Here is a 23,623-nt window from a genome sequence, read left to right as displayed (position 1 = left end):
ATGGGGGGGGGGGGGGGGGGGGGGGGGGGCGGTTAAGAGCCAAAATCCCCACGAAGAGCGCGGATCAGCGGGGACGGCAGCTGCAGCTCGCTCGGCCGCATTTCAAACAGTTAAGTGTGAGCGCACGGACCATTGCGATGTCCGTGTCAAGTAAACACTCAAACGTCGTTAGCTGTCAGTGAGTGTGGTTTCAGTCAGTCAAAACTGTTACATTTGACCATTTTTAGGATAAAGATTATATCGCATGCAGAATATAATATGGTACAGCAATGTCCCGTTTGAATGTAAGAGTCACCTTAAGCCTCATTTCAGCCTTTCTATTCTGGGCCATCATGTTATTACCTTTGCACATTTCTCTTTATGATTAACAAAAATATAGTTAGCACCCCATATATATATATAAATATATATAGCTATATATCAAGGCCCAAATTTTCCTGTTGTGGGACGAATAAAGGGACTTCTTATCTTATCGTGAGGCCCATTTCCTCACCTTTTCACCACAGTTACCTTAGATTAGATAAGGTGGACTATTTCTCTTTATACCATCCACACTCTTTTGATTTGAAAAGGTGATATCAATTATTCAAAGCAATAAAATACTTCAATATATTTGTCTTTTATTACATCTTTATCAATATACTAATTGCTGTATTACTGCTACTTAGACCTTATGGTAATGTTACAGGAAGCGTCAGGGGACCACCGGAGTCCGTACCGTGAATATTTGAACAATATTTGGCACTCCATCCAACCATTCATATATTTCAGTTTAGACAAAGATGGTGGAGTGACTGACAGAGAGTTTGTGTGGCAAAAAAAAAAAATCACAAGATGAAGACGACTGGGAACCCTGTGTTGAATACGCCACAATCAGTCGAAAACAAAGACCCGATGTGAAGCCACAGGAGCAGACGGCCTACTGCTCGTCTGCAGTAAACCGGAGGACACGGTCTGTTGGGAGTGCTGCGCAAACAGATTTCACATTTCTTCAGGGTAAATCCGGGATGAAGTCATCAAAGTGTTGCCCCCCCCAAACCCCCACCCCCCCCCCCCCACACACACACACACGTTCCTTTTGTGTGTGCAACGTCTGCTGGTTCAAAGGCTGGCAGCCGGTTCGGGGACTGGCAGTAACCTCCGACCTGGCAGGTGAAGTAAACCCGAGGAGAGAGACACCGGGCGAATATCCAGCAAGAACACTCACACATTCACAGGCCTTTGATCTACAACCAAAAATGACTACAGATGCTTGGGAGGGACCTTATGAAGAAGCACCCATCTGTCAAAAGATAATCAGCGAGGTGGGGCCTGAGAGGGATCAGGACCTAATCCCTTTGCCGCTGCAAATAATTGCAGATTCTTGGCTCGGTATAGGCGGCGACATGGCGGCGTGACACTGGAAGGCCCCGGTGGCGGTGGCACCTTCGACAGGTCACGGTGCGCCGCGACCGACAGCTTCCACGGTTACACACGAACGTGACCAATCCAGAGGGTAAACATGCTCCACGCACGTGAAGCTGCTTGCGTGTGTGCGTGCGTGCGTGCGTGCGTGCGTGTTCACGTGGTTTAGTCGTATGACCTGTTCAGATTAGTGTCACGAATGACACAAAACAAACCGACATTAATACGAATGTTTGCCGCCGCCGACACGGTGTTATCGCCCAAATCCTGCGCCTGGCACGTTAAACTCCAGTCAGCCAGCCACGAGGAAGAAGAGACAATGCAAACACTCCGCTATCAACCCAACTGAGACTCGACTGAGATGTTGACTCTTAACAACTTCAACACCACAGTCGTTTCAATGTCCTGTGACCCTGCGAGCTCTCTCTTACCTTGTCTCTTGTGTTTTCTCAGGCGCCAGAATATAATCAGGGAGATTAGGTGCCCCAAAACCACCAGGGCAGGCAGAGTGGGTCCTGGGGGCCTTGCAGGCATTTTTGTTTTTTTGGGGAGGGGGGACACAGAGAGATATAAGGTGGAGGAGATGAGGGGCCGACTCTGGGCTGTTGTAACAGGTGGGCCTGCGTTCTGAGGGGCGGGTTGAGAGGGGAGGAGCGGGACGGCGTGGGTTTGCTTGACAGCGGGGACATTTAAAGAAAGAAAAAAAGACACCCGAGCAGGAATTCCTGCTGTTTTCCCCACCCAGGAGCTAGAACCGAAATTCTTCCCCTGGTCTGCTCCTCCAGACTGTTCAGCTGTTTTCAGACCTTTATGACACGGGTGAACCCCTCCTCATGAACTCACAAGTTACTCAATAGACAACTTAACGTGGCCCTAACTGGAATCACATTACAAAAATTGTTGTTTTTCTTAAAATGCACAACATTAGAAGTCCAAAAAATCTCATGAATATTTTCAAAATCCATGTCCAGCTGTTGCCACTGATTTAGAAGGATGAAAATGAACTAACATTGTGTTCTCTTCTTATCTGATGGACCTTTGTGACTCATTTTATCTCCTTTTAAGAAGCTACTTCAAGTTACCAGGAATGAGGATGGGTTCGCAATCTGCATCCTCAGATCACTGATCTGATATAACTCATTTCTGGAGAAAAGGGCCGAACCCAATAAAATAACAAGAGCCTTTAATATTCCCAGGCCAGTCCTGTCTGCTTCTTATTGTTTCATCCAGTCCCATCTAGAGGGAAAGAGCTTTGTAAGTTCAATGCCCTCCAGAATGATTGATTCCTCGTGAATATGTTTTTATTGTATTACATAAAACACAGCTGAAGGCACAGCGATTACAAATTAAAACTAAAAATCAAAACAAACACACAACTATATAAGAAGCCCCCTCTTTATGTTGGACACAGCAGATAATGACAAGCGCAGTGGACGGGATGATCGCACAGAACAACGGCAGATGGTTCTCGCTTTTATGGCAATCTGAAATAGCCCGGACAGACACGCCCATAAACAAAAAAAAATGTTTGTGTAAATTCCTCTTAAAATTCTTGTTGACACCCGTCAGATGTCAGACAGACAAACAGGAAAGACAACCTCCTGCAGGTGACAAGAAGGAGGGGGTGGAGGTGGAGGGGGGGGGGGGGGGGGGGGGTCGACATTGCCCCCGCAGCCCTCGCTCACTTCCACTGTCCACATCCCATCAAATACAGGACAATACAGGAGGCGGCCAACCTCACTCATGATTTCCGTCACATTGTGGACACGGGTTAAATATGGAATGCAATCTGCGCTGCGGCTGAAGGTTGTTGTTGGTTAAATGTGAACGCGTGCGCGTCTTCTGTTTGTGCGAGTGAGTGTGCGGGAACACAACAGGACTTCACACGGGTGCGTTTGCCAAAAAACGCGGCCAGCGGCCAACACAGGGCGAGCGCGGTCAGACGCAGACAGACAACACACCACAGCAACCCCAACTCTGCTGGAACCTACCAGGTATGATCTTCATCTAAGAGACGACACCGGGAGGAGGAAGAAGAAGAAGAAGAAGAAGAGGAGGAAGAAGGAGAAGAGAGCCGGACAGAGGGGGGAATGAAGACGGCGGGAGACGCTCCTGTTTGTTTGCTCGGGACTGCCTCGTTTCTCGCCCGTGTTGAATTTTGACAGGCTGCGCCTGCTGCTCGGATCAGTCAGCCTGCTCTCCCGTGGCAAAGGGGAGGAGGGACAACAAGGCGAGCCTGGGTAAAGGGGGCTGGGGGGGGGGGGGGGGGGGCACAGGCGAGGGGCTCAGAGGGCAGAGAGGGGTGGGTGGTCGTGGGGGCTGTTGCTGCCCGAGGGTTATAAATATCCACCGGAGCCAGATGATCACACAGTGTCACAGTTAGAAACTGATGGTAGTGCTCTGGCGGGACACTTGGACACACTCATCCCTTTGAGGCCCCGAGACCCCCGCCCCCCTCCTCTCTCTTCCTCTCTTTTATGACGCTGCTGGCAGGTTTTATTCGGTGATATTAAGTCACATCTCTCAGCCAGAATGTGTCCCGACTGCTACAACACGATTAAGTTATGCTTCATCCATCATTCGGACATAATGTTGTCAACACTCACACAAGCGGACTCATCGCGACGATAACGCATGCTGATAAAAAACACCATATGATGTAGTGGGATACAGTCGTAGAAAATACAGCTCTCCTATTCCAATTCTTGGCTTTTAAAGGGGGGGAAAAAAATGCCACCTGTGGCACTTTGTAGAAATACCATCTTATTTTATCGTTTCTCAAATGACACGTCAACAGCTATAATGAGATTGTTACCTCATATCTGACAGTTACATTTTAAATACGATGGATGAAACATTACGAAGACAGAAATAGCTACAAAGCAATAAACACGACAACCGAGAACTAACTAGCGATCGGCCCCGTTCACGGACAGATTGAGAGCGTGACCCGCAGCTTCCAGCGCTTCAGGGATCACCGCGATGCACGACGTTCTCTAAATATAGCGAATTCAAATATACCCATATGGCGCGGCCAATTGTGGTGCTGACAACTGGCCTAGTGTCCCCGTAATGCTAAAAGCCATTCCACTTAGCGTCTGGTGAGCAGAGCTGGGGATTGTCGAACGTAGGACAGTATGGATGGATGGATGCGATGGCAGCTATACGGAGAAACCATGAAGGGAAATTTTCCGGAGGGCCTCGGGGAGAGAGAGCTCCACTCGCTCCATCCTCGCGTGCCTCGGTGAACTCCTCCACTCGCATATCATTCATGTCGGGACGCAAAGGTATTCGAAGCCTGCGCCCACGGGGAAATACTTTGTTGTCTCAATTGTACACCCACATAGTGCGGACGCCCCTTTTTGTAAACATCGCTCTGAAAGCTAGTGTTGGGTGAGCAGGTGGTGAGGTCACGCGTATTTACAAAGGTCAAACTGTTGAATGAACTGTCAAAGAGGGATAAATGCACCCTGCAGAATACTGAGGCTTAGGAGTGAGGAAAAAAAAACCTATTCCTCTCAAATTGAAGTCGTGTTAGTCAGCGCCTGTAATAAGGTCCAACGTGTACCTTGGGAAATGACTAACGTCATAACCATCTCCGCCAGACTCGCAATATGTTCCACATGGGACGGATCTCTCCCTTTTCCAGGGTTCGGCTTTATTCACCAGCGTTAAGTCTTTCGTTTTGAGGGAATTATTCCTTGATTTTTTTATGTTCAGATTTTTCTGATGCTTTCCCAGCCCTCACACAGTTCCTGCTCAAAACTGTTAAACCGTTACCAGAAAGGATCAGCTGACATACCGTTGAACAGAAGTCGTGAGCCACAGTTTGAGTCCGTTGCCTCGCGCTCAGGCTCTGCTTTCAGATTTGTGCTCCCTCGCTCTTGGATTTTTCGTGAAATGAAATGACCCCGTCAAAATCCCCCTCACAACAGAATGACACGCACGCATGATAACATCGACCAATGAAATCGTCAGTGCCTCACTGCGGGCGTGTTTGCGTTCACGTCTATGGGCGTCCCTCGTGGGCGGGTTACCGCTGGGTTCAGCGGATCACTCGCTAGCATGGATCATATTTTATTTTTCTGTTGCTGTAACTTTCTTCAGATTTAACAGGTGAAGTCATATTTGTGGTAAATACTTTACTTATTGCTGTTTTTTCTAACCAGGTAGCACAGTTCTCTTAGGCCCTTTTCAATTAACAATATTTGTCTCACTGCAACGGTCAGGATTAATTCATTAGTGCACATGAAGTGAAGATAGTTGAGGTCTGCACATGTAATGTTTCTTGTTTTGTAATTTCTCCAAGATGTGATTAAGAATCTTCAGGAAAATTGGCCAATTAACATCAGTACATTTCACGGTACATCATTTATGTAAACCAATCATCATGCAACAATCATGAATTACATGGTTTATATGTTTTTAACATTTTTTTTTTACTTTTACTTTCTTTTACTACCCAGAGAAAGTAAGAGCAGCTAAATGTGAATCTTAATCTCCAGTAATCTCACTGTAACTGAGCTTGGAATAAATTGGAATAATCTTTGCGACACACCTTAACAATTTCCTCAAATTTATCAGAAACAAATACTTATTTTTGCATATGCAGGTATTCCCGACATCAACTGCCTACGAGTGTCGTAGCTCACAGAAAGGATCTTTGTTTTCTACAGTCTTAACTGTCATGAACGCCCGTAAGGAACGGCAAAGATAATGCGTCCACTTCAGACAGTGATTCATTGGTCAACATCACATCGCTACTTGGTTGGTATTAAAATTTCAAACGCTGTGTTGGCCGACGCAGCGTTTAAAACTGGCAACTGAAACTCATAAGTCGGAAGATCACATACAGCCAGCTCCAGGGAGGGGATTTTGTTTTGGTTGCTCATTTCACCGTGTAATCACAGTATTATTGGTTTCATCCTGACCATGACGATTTTAACAGAAACCCGTTTTTGGACTGATATCAGTTTCATTCCGACTCCGACGCAGTTTCAGCACCGACTCACTGTATCAACTCTCAGCTCTTCCCATTGTCAAAACATTCGCTTGATGCGTTTGTGTCTCAGCTTATGAAATGTGGGCCGATATGTTCTGGCACTTGACGATGAAAAATTAGAAGTGACATTAAGAGATAGGACGTGGCAGCTACGGCCATTTACTTTGTTTGGAGCAAAACACCACTGGGGACCAGCAGCAGAATCAGTAGCAGCAGAAGCTGCCAACTCTCAACACGATCTATTGATAGACAACATGACGTTTTAGCATCCACTATCTCCCCCCATTCTTTTCTTTTTTCTCCTCGAAAAAGGTCAGGCTCACAATCCAAGCCCGCAGACTTGAGAACGGGCCGAGTGAGTCACGGCATCAAAATTATGTGCCACCATAATGAGAGGCACAGAGCTGCAGCATACTGTAGCATTTCATTTAAGCATTCTCACAAGAATCCACACGCATGAATTCAGAGATCAAAACACAGTGGAGGACCTCAGTGGCATGTCTGGGATGAGATTTAGTCTAATTGTCACTGGTGCCATGTGTGGGCAGCATTCAAGCAGCCTCTGAACTATGTCCAGTTCGTACAAAAGGCCTCACATGCACAGAACAAACAGCCCCATCCATTCAACAAAAAAACAAAAAAATCAAAAGTGTTCCCTTGAAATCGAAACCAGCTCAAGGAGCCCTTGTTCTGAAGGTGACTGCTATGTGGCACAAGTCAATTTTTTCCCCCTCTTTCCTGGTTTCCACATCACTGACGCAATCCGGTAGAAAAACAGAAAGTGCCGCAGCCCAAAAAGTAGACATGCTTAACTGCAGCTGTATCTCAAGGGGTGTAACTGAGTCTGCTGACAGCCATTTAATTAGGTAGCATACCAAGAATACCACACTCAGTAAGACAACGGCACTGAAAGACTGTGTGCGTAAATCAGATGGCCTCATCTAACACGACCCATCATGTCTCAGGTACAATCAGAGGGGACCTGCTTTGGCAACATTGCACACACCGGCTAATGCAAAGTTTGATGGAAGCAAAGTTTGTCTACGATATTATGTGAAAATATCTTTATCTGAACACCTCTGACTGTAGTTGCAGCCATTTGGTCAGATGTGACAGCTCACACTGGTGGTTAGTGGACAGCAGGTGTCAGCAGTGGGTCAGCAAACACTATGGTCGTCCGAGGGGCACTGCTGCTCTATCCATACGTTTAACTTGCAGTTCCCTATGTGGTTTACCATATATGTGAGTCATATCACTTTCATGAAACTGTAGAGACGGGTCTTGTTTTCCCGATCCTTTCCACAGATTGAATAAAGGAACCAGTCTGCTAATTGGATCCAGATCTGCTGTCACGTGCCGATCCAAACAAACACTCCCATGGAGTTGTGAGCAAGCGATTCCAACTTCCTGACTCTGTCGATTGCTCACACCCACAACAGACAACGCCTATGTGAAGTCCTTGCTATACTCCCACTGAGGGATGGAAAAAAAAAAATTATCATGGTAGCCAAAATAACACATTTGATTAATTATGGGAATTGTGAAATATTAGACTTCATCCAAACATGTGGGGACATGTGATGACATGAGTCAGGATCATGATTTGATAATGCCAGTTTCACTTCATTAGAACAAACCACTGCATCACATGGAAGGTTTTTCTGGACTTTCTATAATTGTTTTTTTTTCCAGCTCCAGGAAGGAAGACTGCATACAGTGCTGTTGGCACATTGTCTACATAACTCCCATGTCCTACGCATGCCATTAAATGATGGTAAGGCAAGGAGGGCATGCTTATCTCACATGCAAGACAGGCTGAGAAATGAGAAATGAGGAAACAGCCAAAGAATATTCACTGGTGCCAAGAACACCGTATTACTGGAGCAAAGAGGAGAGAGGCTCCAAAAAGCACCACACCTCCCTCCAGCAGTCAGTCGGGGCTTTAACACACGCACAACTATCTCTACAGGGAGCAGGCGAGGCTGAATCTCAGCGAGCAGCCCCGCCTTGTTGGACTGCAGGTCTGCATACTGTCATTTGGCAAACTTTCAGTGTGCACAGTTAAAATTTATGATCCGACAGAACAGGAATCCTACGCCCCAAAAATGTGTGATATGGACTTTTTGATTTGCTCAACAGAATAACTGATGCGTGTGAACAGTTACGGTTTAAATTTTGTACTTAACATTGAGATATAGTTTAAAAAAAGCTTTAAACTGTATCTATCTGTCATGTCACAATGGCTGTGTGAAATCTGACAGTGTCTCAGACGCACTGCAGGGCGGTGCTATGCCAGTGTAACTGATACCTCTTCTATTTTAACACACGGATAATTAAATCACAGCTACATCTCAAAGTACTTTTCTCACCACTTCACTGAGACTATTCCTAAAGAGAGACTGCGCCTCCAAGTCCACAACACAAAAACAGAGGCTGGGTTCTGTAACATGCAACTTTAAGCCATAAACTGAAATAAAATCACCCCCAAATAACACTTTGGAAGAGAAGTCAGAGATAATTACAGCATGGGGAAGGTTCTTTGTAGTATGAAATACTATGAGTGCATGACAGTGTAGAATGTAGCATCAAAAGAGCCGTCAGCAAATACCAAACGTAAGACCTCCCACACTCCCAAGAAAGGTGGGGAGCTAGGTGCAAGAGCAATTATACCATATGCAGAGAGCGTAGGACAGGGCAGGAAGTGTGTTAGCTTGCACGCATTCAAACAAACCTTCAATGAAGTTAGGCCATGTCTTCTCCTCTGGGTCATCCAGTGAGTGGTCCCATTCAGCTTCAGCCGCTGCGCCTGACAGTAGTGACCGCTCTATGGCAATGGCTTCGAAAACGTCCAGTTCCTCTCCTTCCACCTCAGGTTGCACAGGTGGAGGAGGCGACTGCTCCCCAGTTGCCTGGGGACTGACGAGCTTCTTCACCTCAACTATCTCTTCCACTACTACAATTTTCTTCCTCATGGCGGCCTCGTCAGTGTCAAGGCTTACAGTCTCACAGTTGTCACCCAGGTGAGGTTGGACGGGCTGAGCGGCTGCGGGTGTGGCAGTGGCAGAGGGTGTGTCCTCCTTCAAGTCCTTCTTCTTCTCTTGCTCCTGCTTTGAGGCCTCGGAAACAGAGAGCCTTTTCTCTGTGCTGCGCTCTGCTGCCTGAGTGGCCAAATGTTGCGCAACTCTGGGAGGCTCCTCTTGCTCGACTAGGGGGCTGGCCTGTGCCTGAGCTACAGCTGCCTCTGCTGCTGGCGCTGCTGACACTAATTCTCCGGCTGCGGGTGCTTCCCTCGCAGTGGAGGATGTTTTTGGTTTCGGAACCTCCCGCTCGATTTTTTCTGCAGAGAGCAGCGCTGGCTCCGCCTCCCCTTTGTCTGCCGGGGCCTCAGAGAGCACAGCTGCTGCCTGCCCGACTTCCTCGCTGCACATTCTTTCAGGAGTCGTCTTTGGAGAAACACTCACTTCTGTCAGTGCGGAGGCCGTGACAGGGCTGTCTTTAACTGTGGCCTGGGGCAATGATGTAATGTCAGCAGAGGGCAATGCTTCAGCTTCAGGCAAAATGACCGGCTTTGCGTTAATAGTCTCTGTTGCTGGTGCCATAGCCTGCTTTTTCCCTTTCCCTTTCTTCCTACCTTTTGAAGATTCCTCTGCAGCTTTCTCTGTGCTTACTGGGGATTTAGTCTCAACTGTGGGTTTCGGAGATTCTGACTGCGGTGCAGAGCTTTTCTTTTCAGAGTTGGAGCTTTCTTGTATAAGCTCCACTTGAGTTATTTGCTGTAGAGTCACCGTTTCAACTTTTTTCACAGGCATTTCCACGGCTTTGTGGTGTAGTTTTCCCTGTGTGATCTTGGTGGCATTGCTTTCTGCAACCTCCTTTACTTGGGCCTCCACAGGGGGCACTGCAGGGATCTGGTCAACAGATAGTGTTGCTTCTGCAGCAATAGTTTCTGTTTGTGAAGGGACTTTCCCCCTTTGCTTCCCATCAGTTTGTATCAGAATGTCTTTTATTTGCACCCTCTCTACATTGATTTTAGCCTCAGCCTTAGTTTTCTCTACGGGTGCCCCCGTAGTCTTAACACTGTTAGACACGGGCTCTGAGATAATCACTGGGGTTGGTTGAGGGTTACTTTCTGCCGCCACCTCTGGCGACTTGTCTTTAGAGGTTTTTCCCTTCTCCACCTGTATGTCCTGTGCTTCCTCATAGTTGACATTCTTAGATATCTCACCTGGAGATTTCTTTTTCTTTCTTTTTGATTTTGAGCTTCCTTCAACCACCTGCTTGGTTTCCTTGACCCCCTCTGTGACACCAGCACTTTGACTGGACTGGGAGTCTTTTTGTGCTAATGTGGGATCCTGCACTGATACTTGAGTGACCTCCTCTTGCACTATTGTCACATCTTTTGTGACGCACGGAATCACCTTTACATCAGTTTTCTCCTGTTTCGCAATGACCTCTGTCACTTTAACTTTCTTGGACAGAGGTGCTGAGAGAGTTGTTGTACTGATGGTAGTTGTAACTTCATGTATCGAGGACTCGGACAGTGTGGTAGTTTTTAGGGGCACTTCATCAGTTGTGGGTTTTGCTGAGAGATCCACGGAGGTTAGAGAAGCAACAATAGGCTCCTGAGTTACTTTAGCTTTGGAGCTCTCCTTCGTTCCATCATTGGACAATACTGGCTCGCTGGTAGTACAGTCAGGTGGAGGTTTGGTGGTCTGTCGAGTCACAGTTTCACTGGCAGTTTTCTTGGCCTTCTCATGATCTATTTTTGATTCGACAAGGGTCTTCAGCTCTGCAGGTTTATTTGATTCCTTCTTCACATTTTCTTTCTGGCTCATTTTTTCCTTTGCATCTTCATTAGCAGATTTTGTCTTGACAGCGGTGGTGGTGGCAGTGTGAGTAAGACGTTTGGAGGTTTCGTGACCAGATGCCAATGTAGTAACAGGCTGTGGCTTTATTTTAGCAGTTGTAGTTTCAACTGTAGTCTTCACCTCTGCAGATTGAACTAGATGCACACTATGCTTTTTTGTCTTCTCTTCTTTGACACTGTTACTAACAGGTTCTGTGATGAAAGGAGCAGCAGTGACAGTGTCAGTAAGAAGACTGTTTGGTTCCTCAGCATCAGCTACTGGAAAAACTTCTTGGGGCTTTTCAGTTACCGCTTCAGCTGCAGCCTCAACCGCTGCAGATTTAATTGGATCCACAATTAACTTTTTTGTCTTCTCTTCTTTGACCTCCATATCAGGAAGTGTTATGGTGGATGAATGGCTTGTGACCATTTTACTAGACTTCAAGGAAGATTTTTCAGCGGATATGTTGGGCTTCTCCTTATTTGTTTTTGGAGTAAATGGTTCAGCTGGAATCTTTGATGTTGCACCACCTGTAGCCTCAGCAACAGCAGGTGACCTTAATGGTAGGGCTGTCTTGGAGGACACTGATGTCAGAGTGGTCTGCGATACATCATGTTTCCAAGCGGCTGTCTGAACAGAGACAGAACTTTGTACCTTTTCCTTTTGAACCTCAAATACTCTTCTCTCCTGTGATGTTCTTAATGGCCTCTCACTGCTCACATCAGGTTGCTGAAGAGTGACTCTTTTCACCCTGGTTTCCTCCATCCGTGCACCTTCACTTCTGAAGCTGTTCCCTTTCCTGAACAGCGGCTGAGACTGATCCTCCACTTCCAATGATGCTTTAGGCCTGACTGGCTCTGCAGCCAGCGGGCGACCCCTGAACCTGGGGGTCCTATCAGTAGAGACTTCTTTTTCTCCAGAGCCCATCATCTTATGGCGGTAGCCTTGACGCTCAGCCAGTCCGTCTTGGCTCTCTGCTTCACCCCATCGTCCTGGCTTGGGAACATAAGACGTAGGACCTTCCACAGACTGGACCCGTGCAGCCCGTTGAGCAATTGCTAGAGTGGTGGTTGGCTTCCTCACCCTCTGCAGGGACATAGGAACAATCTCAGGGGGCAGACGGAGGTAGTCACGCAGGTAAACAATTCCCTCATTGGTCAGGTACCAGTAGAAATGTCTCCAGGCAAATGTCTCCTTCACGTAGCCTCTGGACTTTAGAGATCCCATGGCACGGATAACTTGTAAGTTGCTCACACTTTGTATCTCAGGGTGCTTGATCTGAGGCCTCTTGTCCTTCTTGGCCACCATGACACCATCTCGGAACAGGACCTCATAGATAGCCCTCAGGTCCCGCATGGGCATCAGCATTCCAGCAACCATTGTGCTTTATGTCAGAGCACTCTCTCAAAGTAAAACTACAATGCACAACGAGGAAAGAAAAATTAAGATGTCACACGTCACTAAAGAATCCAGTGGCAAAACCGGCTGTCACGTGTTTCTAAATTCAATTAGGAAATTAAAGAACAAATCCTTGTAATGTTTTTTTTTCCCCCTTACTTTCTCTTCCTCTTGTTTTCTCCTTCGGTTATCTTGAAGAAAAATAATATTCCTCTTTGAAAACTGTCTCGAACAAAGTAAAAAGCGTCCTGTCCCCCCAACACTCAGCGTGGCTGGGAACGAACAGTCTCCGTTCTGCCGAGATGGCAATGACAGAATGGAAGAGCGGCAGCGTGTGTGAGCGAGTGTGAGAGAGAGAGAGAGAGAGTGAGGCACACTTCTCAGTCCAGCTCCTCCTACTTTCTCTGTCTATTTTCTTAGGAAAAAAACTGCCATGGAAAAAAAAATCTCACTAAAGTAAATAGAACAGCAGGAAGTAGGGAGCATTGAAAAAAAAAATCGTCTGAAATCATTAGATTTGAGAAAAGAAAGAGTAAAGTCCAATGAATAGGGCAACACACCAGTGAAGTGTGTCTGAGCACATGTACTGTAGCTCTGTGACTTTTTACAGCGACGCCCACCCACACACAAAAAGTACACACCTCCGGCATACTGTACACACACCTCTAATCACACACAACCCGACTGGCTGACAAACACACCCTTCGGCGTGTCACACACACCGGCCCAATGAATGGACTGTGCTAAGCAGAGATTAGTTACTGTATAAGAAAGAGAGTCGACCAGTTGGCGCATACTATCCGTCTTGCCCCGCCGCAACTCGCTGAGCATCTATGTAGGTTGTCAAATACAAGGTGTCTAGTTTTACACATTTCTCGATCGGATATCACTGAAGAGGTTTTACTCTACACACGAGCCGGGGCTTTCAGATGTCATGTCAAAGTAAAGGCTGCTGACATTTGAAGAGAAAAATATATAAATCACCATCAATGTATTTTGGTCACAAGACATTTTGCAAATCTTTGAATAGACACAATATGAAAAGACAAAACTGTCCTGACACTGGCAGTTTGATACGTCCCGTGCTGATTTAATCTATATTCTGTTCATATCTGTGTTTGTTTGGAGGATCTCCAGGCCACAGAGAGAAGGAAGCTACGTGGAATAATCAGTGTTTTTCATTGCAGCTCATTATAGTGATGCAACAGGCTGCAAAGCTCCCTAAACATGTGTTGCTGCTCGAGGCAGCTAACATTAGGGCTCCATTCCTCGATTTAGCCGAGAACCAAGAATCCCTCATGCTAAACTATATAAAGATTGTGCATTATAGCTAACCTTTTCAGCCCTCTCAGGAACATGGTATCATATTTCTATCCCTAGTTCATTTCTCTCTCCTGGACATCTGTCTCCCGTTCGTCTCTCTCTGTCAAGTGAGAGTGTCCTGTCATGGCCAAGACCGCTGAAAGCCAAACTGGAAGGGAAAAACTGACCATTGTGAGAAAGAGCAGAGGAGCACATGTTCACTCATATAACTGAAAGAAAAAAATACGTTTGTACTGCCGAGCAGAGCGCGTGCTGGAACACGGCGATCTCTGTTGCGAAATTACAGCGGCGGTGAATGGGCAGCAGTGGAATGATGCATTCCCCCTGCAAGTTTGAAACCACACACTAGTACACACTTCCAAATACGGGCGGACAACTGTTTTTCCATTTTTTCACCATAGCAACAGTCAAATGAAGTGAGTCAGGTCTAAGTGTGTGAGACACTTATCCGCTTTCGGCGGGGCTGCAGAGGAGCAGTGGGCCGTAAATCTGTTGTCCTGGACAGCTGGACTACACCGTCATATATCAGAGAGCTATTTGCAAAGACACTGACCTGAAAGTATAACGCCTTGCTCGCTTTCATCAGCGATCAAACGAATCAGGAAAACATCATAGTCTTCACATACAGTGTGTACTCGAATCAACTGAAACATTACATAAGAAAAGAAAATTTGGCAAACTTTAATAATGCCTTTTACAATTAGTGTCACAAAAGAAAATCTCTCTGACATATGCCGAGTCAGTATGCGCTCCACCTATAGCAGGCATGCTCTAAAACATCGCTCGCTATGCTTTGGTGGCACAGGTAGGCTTATTGATTCAGACTGAAGGCTGGGGAGGAGCTTTCAGAGGAGGAACAAAGAGACTCTCAGGTTCCCCTGCACAAGAAAGGCATTTCTTTGTATTACGAAACAAATGTTTTATCATTGACATGCTGCAGGTTGCCTGACATTGACACGCTGGTGTTGGTTGTAGCAGGTAGAACCTGAATGTGTCTGTGCATGTGCGTGTCTGAAAGCTCAGGCTTAAGTGTTTAAGTCAGATCAAGGCATCAGGTGCAGGGTAATAAAAAAAAACAACCATTATTTATAAAGAAAACAATTCTAATGAGCCCAAATTACAAGCTCATCAGCTACAGTATGAAAATGCCAGCCTACAGCAGTTTAATTTGCAGGAATTTTCATCTCCATGCGCGGCGCCTTTGCTCTCTGGGCAGCACATCAGTGTGATTTCATGCACTGTTTGTGCACAAAGTGTTCAGTGAACTTCAAACTTCTCACAGTGACCCCTTTACTCTGGATGAGACCCAGTCTGTTCAGCCATCCATCCAAAACATTAAAATATGCCAGGGAAACACTGTGTCACCGGGGCCTGACAAACCCCCGGACATGAAAATGATTTTTCACGCTGCCATGCTGCTTACAGAAGTTGTGTGTAAATATATTCTCAGAAAGGAATTGGCTATACGCCCACTATAGAATCTGATTTTATTTAGATTATAACCAGTGGTCAGCCACAGATGGAATGTGATGCGATGTGATCGAATGAAGCAAATAAGGGAGTAATACCACTTAGGGCAAGTTTCTGAACACTTTCCTGGTTAGGAGTCGACCCCTGCCTCAAAGCTTCAGACCTCCACAAGTCCCAGAATAGACTTGTCACCACCAACTCATGTTGGCCGGGCTGGCGAGTGGCCCACTGCAAAGGCCTTCGGCTCGGTGGTCTGTCGGTGCTGCACACGTGCCCTCTATTCTGACATCAGATCCGAGCCACTCGAGCCACTTCCAGGCAGAGAAAAGGTCAGCGGGGCCTTTCTTACCCTCCAGTGTACAGTATGTGCTTACAGAGCTTAGTGAAGTCAAACCTCTGCGAAAACTGTAGAACTAATGTCAATGATGGGTCGGAATAATGAATGGCACAAAGGCACTTTTACACATGATAAAAAAAAAAAAAGGAAATGTACAAAAGAAAAGTGATTTATTAAGTGTGTAAGGATTAGTATGAAACATCATCTTCTTTTGAAAGGCAATTAAAGGGGCAATGGCCTTTCCTCTATTCCAAAATTATGACTTGCACATTTGAAGTCGTATTTGAAGTCGTGATGAATCACTCCGCAATGCACAAGGGCTCCCATTATATCTGGCAGAGCCTATTTTTATGACAGTCGTAGCTGGGGGCACTATGTTTTTGGGCTATACGTCTGTCCGTCCGTCTGCTTTGAGAGAATTTGTTCAAATGTGGCACAATTTTGAACACAGGATTTTGACCACAGTATCCGGTGGTCAAAGGTCAAGGACAGTATGACCTCACAAAACAAGTTTTTTTGGCCAGAACTCAAGATTCATACGCTAATTATGTCAAAATGCACTTGATACCATTCATTACATTCCTTCCAAGTCTTCACTACATTTATTATATGACTCATGAGCCGTGGATGTAAACTGCAACCTGACAGGTTGACGGAGGCCTACGGGCGCAAGGTGATAATTCAAGTTATTTGTGGAGCTAGTCTCCTTGCTGGGTATAGTCAGGCTGGCGACCCCCCTGGCTGAGACAGCTGTATCCCTGGAGCTGACGCGTGTTAAATCACAAAAACACCTCCAACTCGGGGATCTGCTTAAGTTGTAAGTTGTAAATGTAACTGGTGCAACACAGTAAATAAGTGTAAAAGTGCCTCCATAGACTGACTGAGCACTGAGTTGTGTATAAAAATATATATTTAAAGAAAGACTTCAAAGAGGATTCATGTCTTGTCTCTATACTTTTACAAAAAATTAAAATTTCCCAAACTTTACTTTTATGACATATTTGAAACTTTTGTCCTGAAGGTGTAAAGACATTCTTCAGGAGATACATTATGCTCACATTCAGGTTCATCATTTTCAAATGGGTCATTATTTGAAATGGTTTACATGCTCTAATGTTCAATAAACACACCAGTTTCCTCATACATACAATGTCCATTCCTGTAGCTCCTATTTTCAGTCCGTCTCTGAAACACTTGGTTTTAGCTACTGTCTCTTTAAAGCCCCTCCCTCCCAATGAAGCCAAGTCTGATTGGCCAGCTGGCTCACTCTGTAGGAAGTGTCAGCCTCCACTCTCGCTTCACCTGCCTTTGTTTAGGGGCGTGCCAGACGTTATTGTTAGTGTGAGCATGTTACCTTGCTAATGCTAGCGTTAGGCCCGAGGCGCTGTTGAGCCTGAGCAAACTGTAAGCTTAAAGGTGTGTCATATTTTATTAGTATATTCACATTAGCTACTTTATATTTCATGAAAGTTGCTTCCACATAAGCAAACATACGACACCTGAGAATTAGTTAAGTTTTATTAATCTTGTGAAATAGTTCCGTGTCTGAATTTCAGGCTGTCGTATATTGTACAACTTGCCCTCTAGGATGAGTTTACCGTTTTGAGCTATATATAAACTTGTTGACTTGTCGATTGAAACATTTTGACTGTGAGGCCTTAATCCCCCCCTCATACAACCCTTATGACAACCTTAGAAAATCTGTGCAGGTCAGTATGAACAACAGTGTCAATTAGAGCTCCAACAGGGCGAGCAAGTGGCCTTTTGAAATGCAAGACGGATGAAGCCGTGAGGACTAACCCCTTGTGCTGACCGGTCCCTGGACAGTCTGGGTGTAACTGCGATGATCTAGAGGGGTTAATGACTGAGGACCTGGAGGGAACTAAATGTCCCATGCATAGACAGAAAGACCAGTGGTTTTTCAGGAGTGGCTATAGGGAGAAAAACTGTAAACTGTACCTCCAAACACAAACCCACAGAAGTGTGCAAAACCGCAAGCTGGCTGCAGACAAAGAGGCACTGTGTGTTAGGAGCTAGCTAGAGAGGGAGAGGTGCCTTTGGCATCCCTCACACTGCTGCAGAAATAAATAATCGACTGTTCTTGGATAACTGAAGTGAAAACCACAGGAACTTTATGGTAGAACAAAGCATTTTTTCCCCCCTCTCTTTTCAGAGATGAGGGGCAACAACAATAGTCAAAGTTCTGAAATCAATTAAAGACACTATGGGGAACTGTTCTTGTACCTTTGCCAACCTAAACTTTTTTTCGCCTCATAAATATCTTTGGAGTCATACACGTCTTGTTAAAGGCAACTGTGCAAGTACAAAGTTTGTGCAACTTTGTGTAAAAGTGCAGAGAAGAAATCAAGAAAGAGTTACAGGATATTTTAGGGAATGATTAATCTTGAGCAACCTAAAACTGGAGCTGACGCCACAAGTAGAATAGTCCACTGTGTGGGTAGAGCAAGAAAAGCCAACTCTTGGCTTTTGTCTCGCCAGTATACACTCAAATGCACATGGAAAATCTATAAACTTGAGGTAAAAAAATGACAGGCCGTGCTTGTGTTCTCAAATCCACGAGTCAGGGATCACACCGACTTCTCCTTTTCCAGAGTGGAAAGAGATGAAGTCACAGATTATGCCTCCCGTCGCCCTCCTTATACCGACCAAAAACAAGCAGGAGCACCCAAAAAGACTGCCAAGTCCCTCTCATTCTCTTACTTACTGTCACTCTAACTAGCTTTCCGTCATGTGTTCGTAGACGAGTCTCTATGTGTCCAAACTTAAAATGCCCCCCCGGACTTGGACAAAAGCCCACCTGTGAGGGGGTAAATGGGGCCAGACTGAAAGCTGGAGCAGCAATGTGACAGATTTGCTCTGACCAGCACAACAAACAGCATCGACAATGGGAAACGACTGAAACGTTTCCTAGTGTTAAAGGTGGAAGACGCCAAAGTATTCAACACTACAACTAGACTACACATCTATTATCCAGCACTTAGGGATAAGTGTGAAAAGTGCTGGATACGTTCTCCTGCGGCATACTGTATGCAACGTTGAGGATTTTCTTGTCATTCTGACTTAAAATTGGAGGAAATCAAGTTCTGCAGCACAGCCAGCGACTACAAAACTGCTTTGTGCTGCAAACAAGTTCCAGCAGTGAGATCTGAACAGAAAATCTGAACCAGCCTTCGACTCTCCTGTTGTTTCTGTACGAGCAGCACGCCAGCTCGGCTCGACGGCAGCCAGGGATCAGAATCTGCATGCGACAGATGTATTGCACCACATAGGTGCTGTAAAAGTTTTGATGCGCAAGAAAGATCCACGTCGTGCTCAACTCCTTATTTAACTCTCTGCTGCCCAAAATGAGACTAAAAATGATTAGTTGTCGGCAAGTGGCCACACCTCCTCATGACATGAACTTCTATCCGACCAATGCTGAGAATCATCCGTCCGCTGCACCCTGCTTCAGTTTAGAGTCTTTAATATCACTTACCTTTTCTCGGGCTGAGCCAGAACCGATCTCCCAAGGGATCTCCACTGTCCATGCTGCTCCGATCGTACATATTACACAAAGGCCCGAGCACCTCCGACAAAACAAAAAGCACCTTCCTTGTGCTTTCAGTCACAACCACACTGCTACTCCTTCTTTTCACCCTTGAGACCCACTGCAAGATGGGGCAAAAAGAGAGAGAAGGAATGGGACTGGAGGGGATACATTCAGGGTAGGGAGGGTGTTTGCAAGGAAAAAAGAACAAGGGGATCTTTTCATCTCTGGCCCATAAATGCGGAGGAACATCTACACTATAAATCTGAGGGGCCTTTCCAAGCTGGACACATCCTCCGTGCTGCCCCGGATACCCTGTCCCACGTCACATACATCTGAGAGAGCCCGCGCTTTATTCCGGCAAACGCAAAGAGAGATACACACTGGACGTCTTTGTTCGAGGAATCTCACAAATTACAGCCGCAGAGATTAAGATGAAGGGTGGACATGGGAAGAGAAGTGAGGACAAGGAAACTAGAAAGAGAAAGACTCAAAACAAAAGACTGAGAGTCAGTCTGCAAAAGGCACCATCCAAAATACACCCAACAACAACTCTGTTGTCTTTTGTAGGTTGATAAAAAAGCAGTGAATTAATCTTCAAACTGGAGTCAGATATTGGAGAACAAGTTCAAACATGTACAGTAGTGCTCCGATGCAAATTTCCTTCCAAAGTGCAAACAGCAGACAGGTAGAGCAAAACGTTGAGAGCGGTGAGATCACAGAACAGCCAACATGGGAGTTTTTATCTGCTCATCAGTTCTGGCTCGTTTCCAGCGTGTGCAGTTGGCCCTGAAGGGTACGACAAAGACATGGAGCTCAGACTGAAGTGAACAATCACAAATTGAAGTGTTGTACTTCCGGCTAATGTGTAGGACGCCGAACCAAAAAGCAAAACATAATCATGCTTTCAGTAAACTTTGGATTCGCTCAGACACACGATGCCTTACATGACACTTATGTCACCACATGCACATTGAAAGAGTTATAGCTGTAATTATCTCTCCTGTCCATAACTGCCATGTCCATAACTGCCATGTTTCTATATGTGATTCTACAATGATGAGATACAAAATCCACACACTGTCACGCACTGGCTTGAGCAGTCTCAAGCCAGTGCAGGAGTTAAATAAATCAAGGTACAGTATCTCCCAAAGGTATCGTCTTTTTAGTAAAACATTTCCTGTACAAAGGCGAAGAACCCGAAAGAGAAACCTTGTCCTCAAAAAACTAACCATGGATACCTTTAGTATGTAACTGACACTGCCTCATATTACATTTTTTTGCACATGATGAGGACTGTGGACACTAAACTTTTAAAGTATCAGTACTCATGAGCGATGCTTAAATATGGAAGGTGACCCTTCACAAAATGGAGCCGCAGTCTGATGGTGAGGGCGGTTATAAAATGGCCGTAGGGAGTGCCAGGTGTGGTTGTGCCAGCCAAAACGGACCGGCCTGCTCAGCGGCACGCGCACACAGCCTGCGGATGAGCGGGCGAGCTCATGTTTGTTTGAAAAAGCAGAAGCATAGGAGAGTAAGAGAAATGAAAGGAAGAAAGGAAACATGAAATGAGTTTCATATTCGAAAAAACAAAAGACAAAAAAACAACAAAAAAAAACATGAATATTTGCTCCATGAGTCAGCGTCTGCAAGCCTCCCATGGGTGTGGCCATGCCGGACTTTAGTTGCTGTGGCAACGCAGCCCACACGTTAGGCAAATACCATGTGCTGTCCATGGTTGAGGTCTCGGGGAAACGTGGGCTTGCTGCCGCTGCCACGGGCAACGGGCCCGTCAAACAACAAAACGTGGACACGGGACCAGGACTCTGGCCTTCCTGACCGGCCGCCACAATGTGCGTAGCATTGTATTGTTACCTGAAGAGGCTGAGCCGTTATTTTTAGACTCATCCTACAATAGAATGCAAACAAACACAGTACGTACACACACACACACACACACACACACACACACACACACACACACACACACACACACACACACACACACACACACACACACACACACACACACACACACACACACACACACACACACACACACACACACACACACACACACACACACACACACACACACAAAAAGGAGATTTATTATCATAGCTCCCATAAAACTCCTCCATCTGGACAGAATGAATCGGTCGCATTCCTTCTTTCCTCAGAGCGGGGAGAGAGAGAGAGAGAGAGAGAGAAAACGATTGCATTTGAGCTGCTCCTTTCACAAAAGACGACACGCGCAGTAGCTGCATTGAAGTGTTTGTCCCTGAGCGAAAAGAAAAAGGCCTTTTCTCCCACAGCTTTGAAAATGCAGTCGCAGACAGCGTTTGACTGACTCACCATCACTGTTAATTCTGGAACTTTCATGAACTGGCTGTCGCTGAGCTGAACCGCCCACGAGGGGGCTCGTGTTAACCCTATGATGTCGGACAGAGTCGGGAGCCGCTTGTTGAGCCTGAAGTGTTTGTTCATGTGAAGCAGGAAAACAAATATAACCTCACTTCCTCAAATCATTCCTGTGTGTGTCATTCAAGTGTCTCTCTGTAATTTAAAAAATACATTATTTTAAGACACACCTACAAAGTAAATTGTTCTGTGCCGGCCAAGATTTTAAATCTAAGAATTGGGAATATGAGATTCATTATTTTGTTTTTGAAAGTTATTTACTCGTTTCTATCTTTGAATTGATCATGAATATGTCCCGTTTCAAGATTTCTCGTCAGGTTACATTATCTTGCTGCATTGACGGATAATTCCACTTGTATCAAGTCATTTTTTCCTCAAATTCAGTGTTTATCTCTTCTATTTTAGCTTTATTTTTTTGGTTTTGCAGTGAAGATCTGTCTGTGATGTTACGGAACATCAGGACTGCTCTGGTTGTCTGTGAAGAAGCAGCTCCACAATGCAATAAATTATAAATACCAGAGTTGGGGGGGGACACACCACAAAATGTAGCCAACATGTTCTTTCAAGCGCTGTGAGAAAAAAGGGCAAAAGAAAAACACAGCCTGGGATCCATGTCACAAAACAATGTTTGGCATGAATATGTAATTATGCTGGGACAGAGCCTCACCCAGTGGGTGCAGTGAAATATGAAAATTGCTTACTTTGCATTGAGTTGTAATTGTTTCTACAAGGCTCTTGTTTTCTTTCATTTTTTTTTTTTTTTTTTTTTACACAGGACTTCTTGATGAGCAATGAAAAGAGTCAAAGAAGTGAACACTGGGGAAAAAACACACTCAGCAGCTCCTCCCTGCTGGATTAATAAAATATCAGGTGATCACTGTTACGGCGCGTGTTCAAAGTACAATACACTGGAAGCAATAAAAATAAACACCTACACTAAGCAATACCGTTGAGTTTATCTTTGCCTCAGTTTGTTAGAAAATGTAAACTAAAGAGCTAATCATATTTCATACAGGCAATTCAAGTAGTGCCCCGCCCAAAAGTGTCCTCACTGCTGCAGTGGATGGCATTTCACTTTTCCTCTTTACTCGCCCTGGACCGGTTCCACATCCTGTTTTCCACTGTGACACCTATACCACTAAAACTACAGCTTGAAACAATGGGCAGGCTTCCTTTACCCAAACTGTAATAAAAACCAGTGACCACGGAACAATGCAGTGTATTCATTTCCCGCACATGTGTGTGCAGCCGAGCCTAGAAGAACTGTAGGAGAGGTAACAATCGGTTGGGCCCTTAAGGGCATGTGGGTCCCTGTTGGGACAAAAACAGCAGAGTGACTCCGGCCGACGGGCGGTCGGGTTACTCCCGCGACACCTCTGAGAATTGCTAAATGTTTTTGCAGCCTCCCCTCATGGTGCGGTCACAAGACCACACTATATATGAGCTACGAGTGTACTGCCAGACGGCGTGTTGCTTGCACAGAAGTTAAACTGCATGAACAGTACACTCCTGTGGTTGGAAGCGAAGCTTGCAGGATGAAACACACGGACGGGGAACTACATACAATGTAGGGTATCAAATGTCGGCGCGGCCTTTGAGAGGAAATGCAAACCGGCTCGTTCACCTGGAACCAGCTCTTTGTGAAGCCGCCGGCCAGAGCGGGCCGTGGGAGGTGTGACCAGGCCTCTGCACGAGAAATTACTCACCTGCAGGGGAAGAAATGTGAACCAGTGAGCACTGAGACAACCCCTGCAACTATTACCCCACACACACACACACACACACACACACACACACACACACACACACACACACACACACACACACACACACACACACACACACACACACACACACACACACACACACACACA

At 45.7% G+C, this 23,623-nt stretch overlaps 1 protein-coding gene across 25 annotated transcripts in view; it reads right to left on the bottom strand.

Annotated features, from left to right (window-relative positions):
• Window positions 1-23,623, bottom strand: part of LOC118310757 (plectin-like) — a 122,178-nt gene that overhangs the window by 50,592 nt on the left and 47,963 nt on the right. For 6 of the 25 annotated variants that reach the window (XM_047333439.1, XM_047333440.1, XM_047333438.1 and 3 more), the window contains exon 1: window positions 9,138-13,205. The exons of 11 other annotated variants lie outside the window; for them this stretch is intronic. In XM_047333439.1, coding sequence (XP_047189395.1) covers window positions 9,138-12,633 — 3,496 coding nt within the window. In that variant the 5' untranslated portion in view covers window positions 12,634-13,205. Of the gene's footprint in view, window positions 1-3,395; window positions 3,427-9,137; window positions 13,207-23,623 lie in introns of those variants that run through there. 8 more of the 25 variants (XM_047333431.1, XM_047333433.1, XM_047333435.1 and 5 more) reach the window with 4 other exon arrangements.

The sequence above is a fragment of the Scophthalmus maximus genome, chromosome 1, assembly GCF_022379125.1.
Source record: "Scophthalmus maximus strain ysfricsl-2021 chromosome 1, ASM2237912v1, whole genome shotgun sequence".
In the NCBI taxonomy this organism is placed as follows: domain Eukaryota; kingdom Metazoa; phylum Chordata; class Actinopteri; order Pleuronectiformes; family Scophthalmidae; genus Scophthalmus; species Scophthalmus maximus.
Note: the sequence above shows the minus strand (reverse complement) of the source record. Positions and strands in the feature narration are given on the sequence as shown.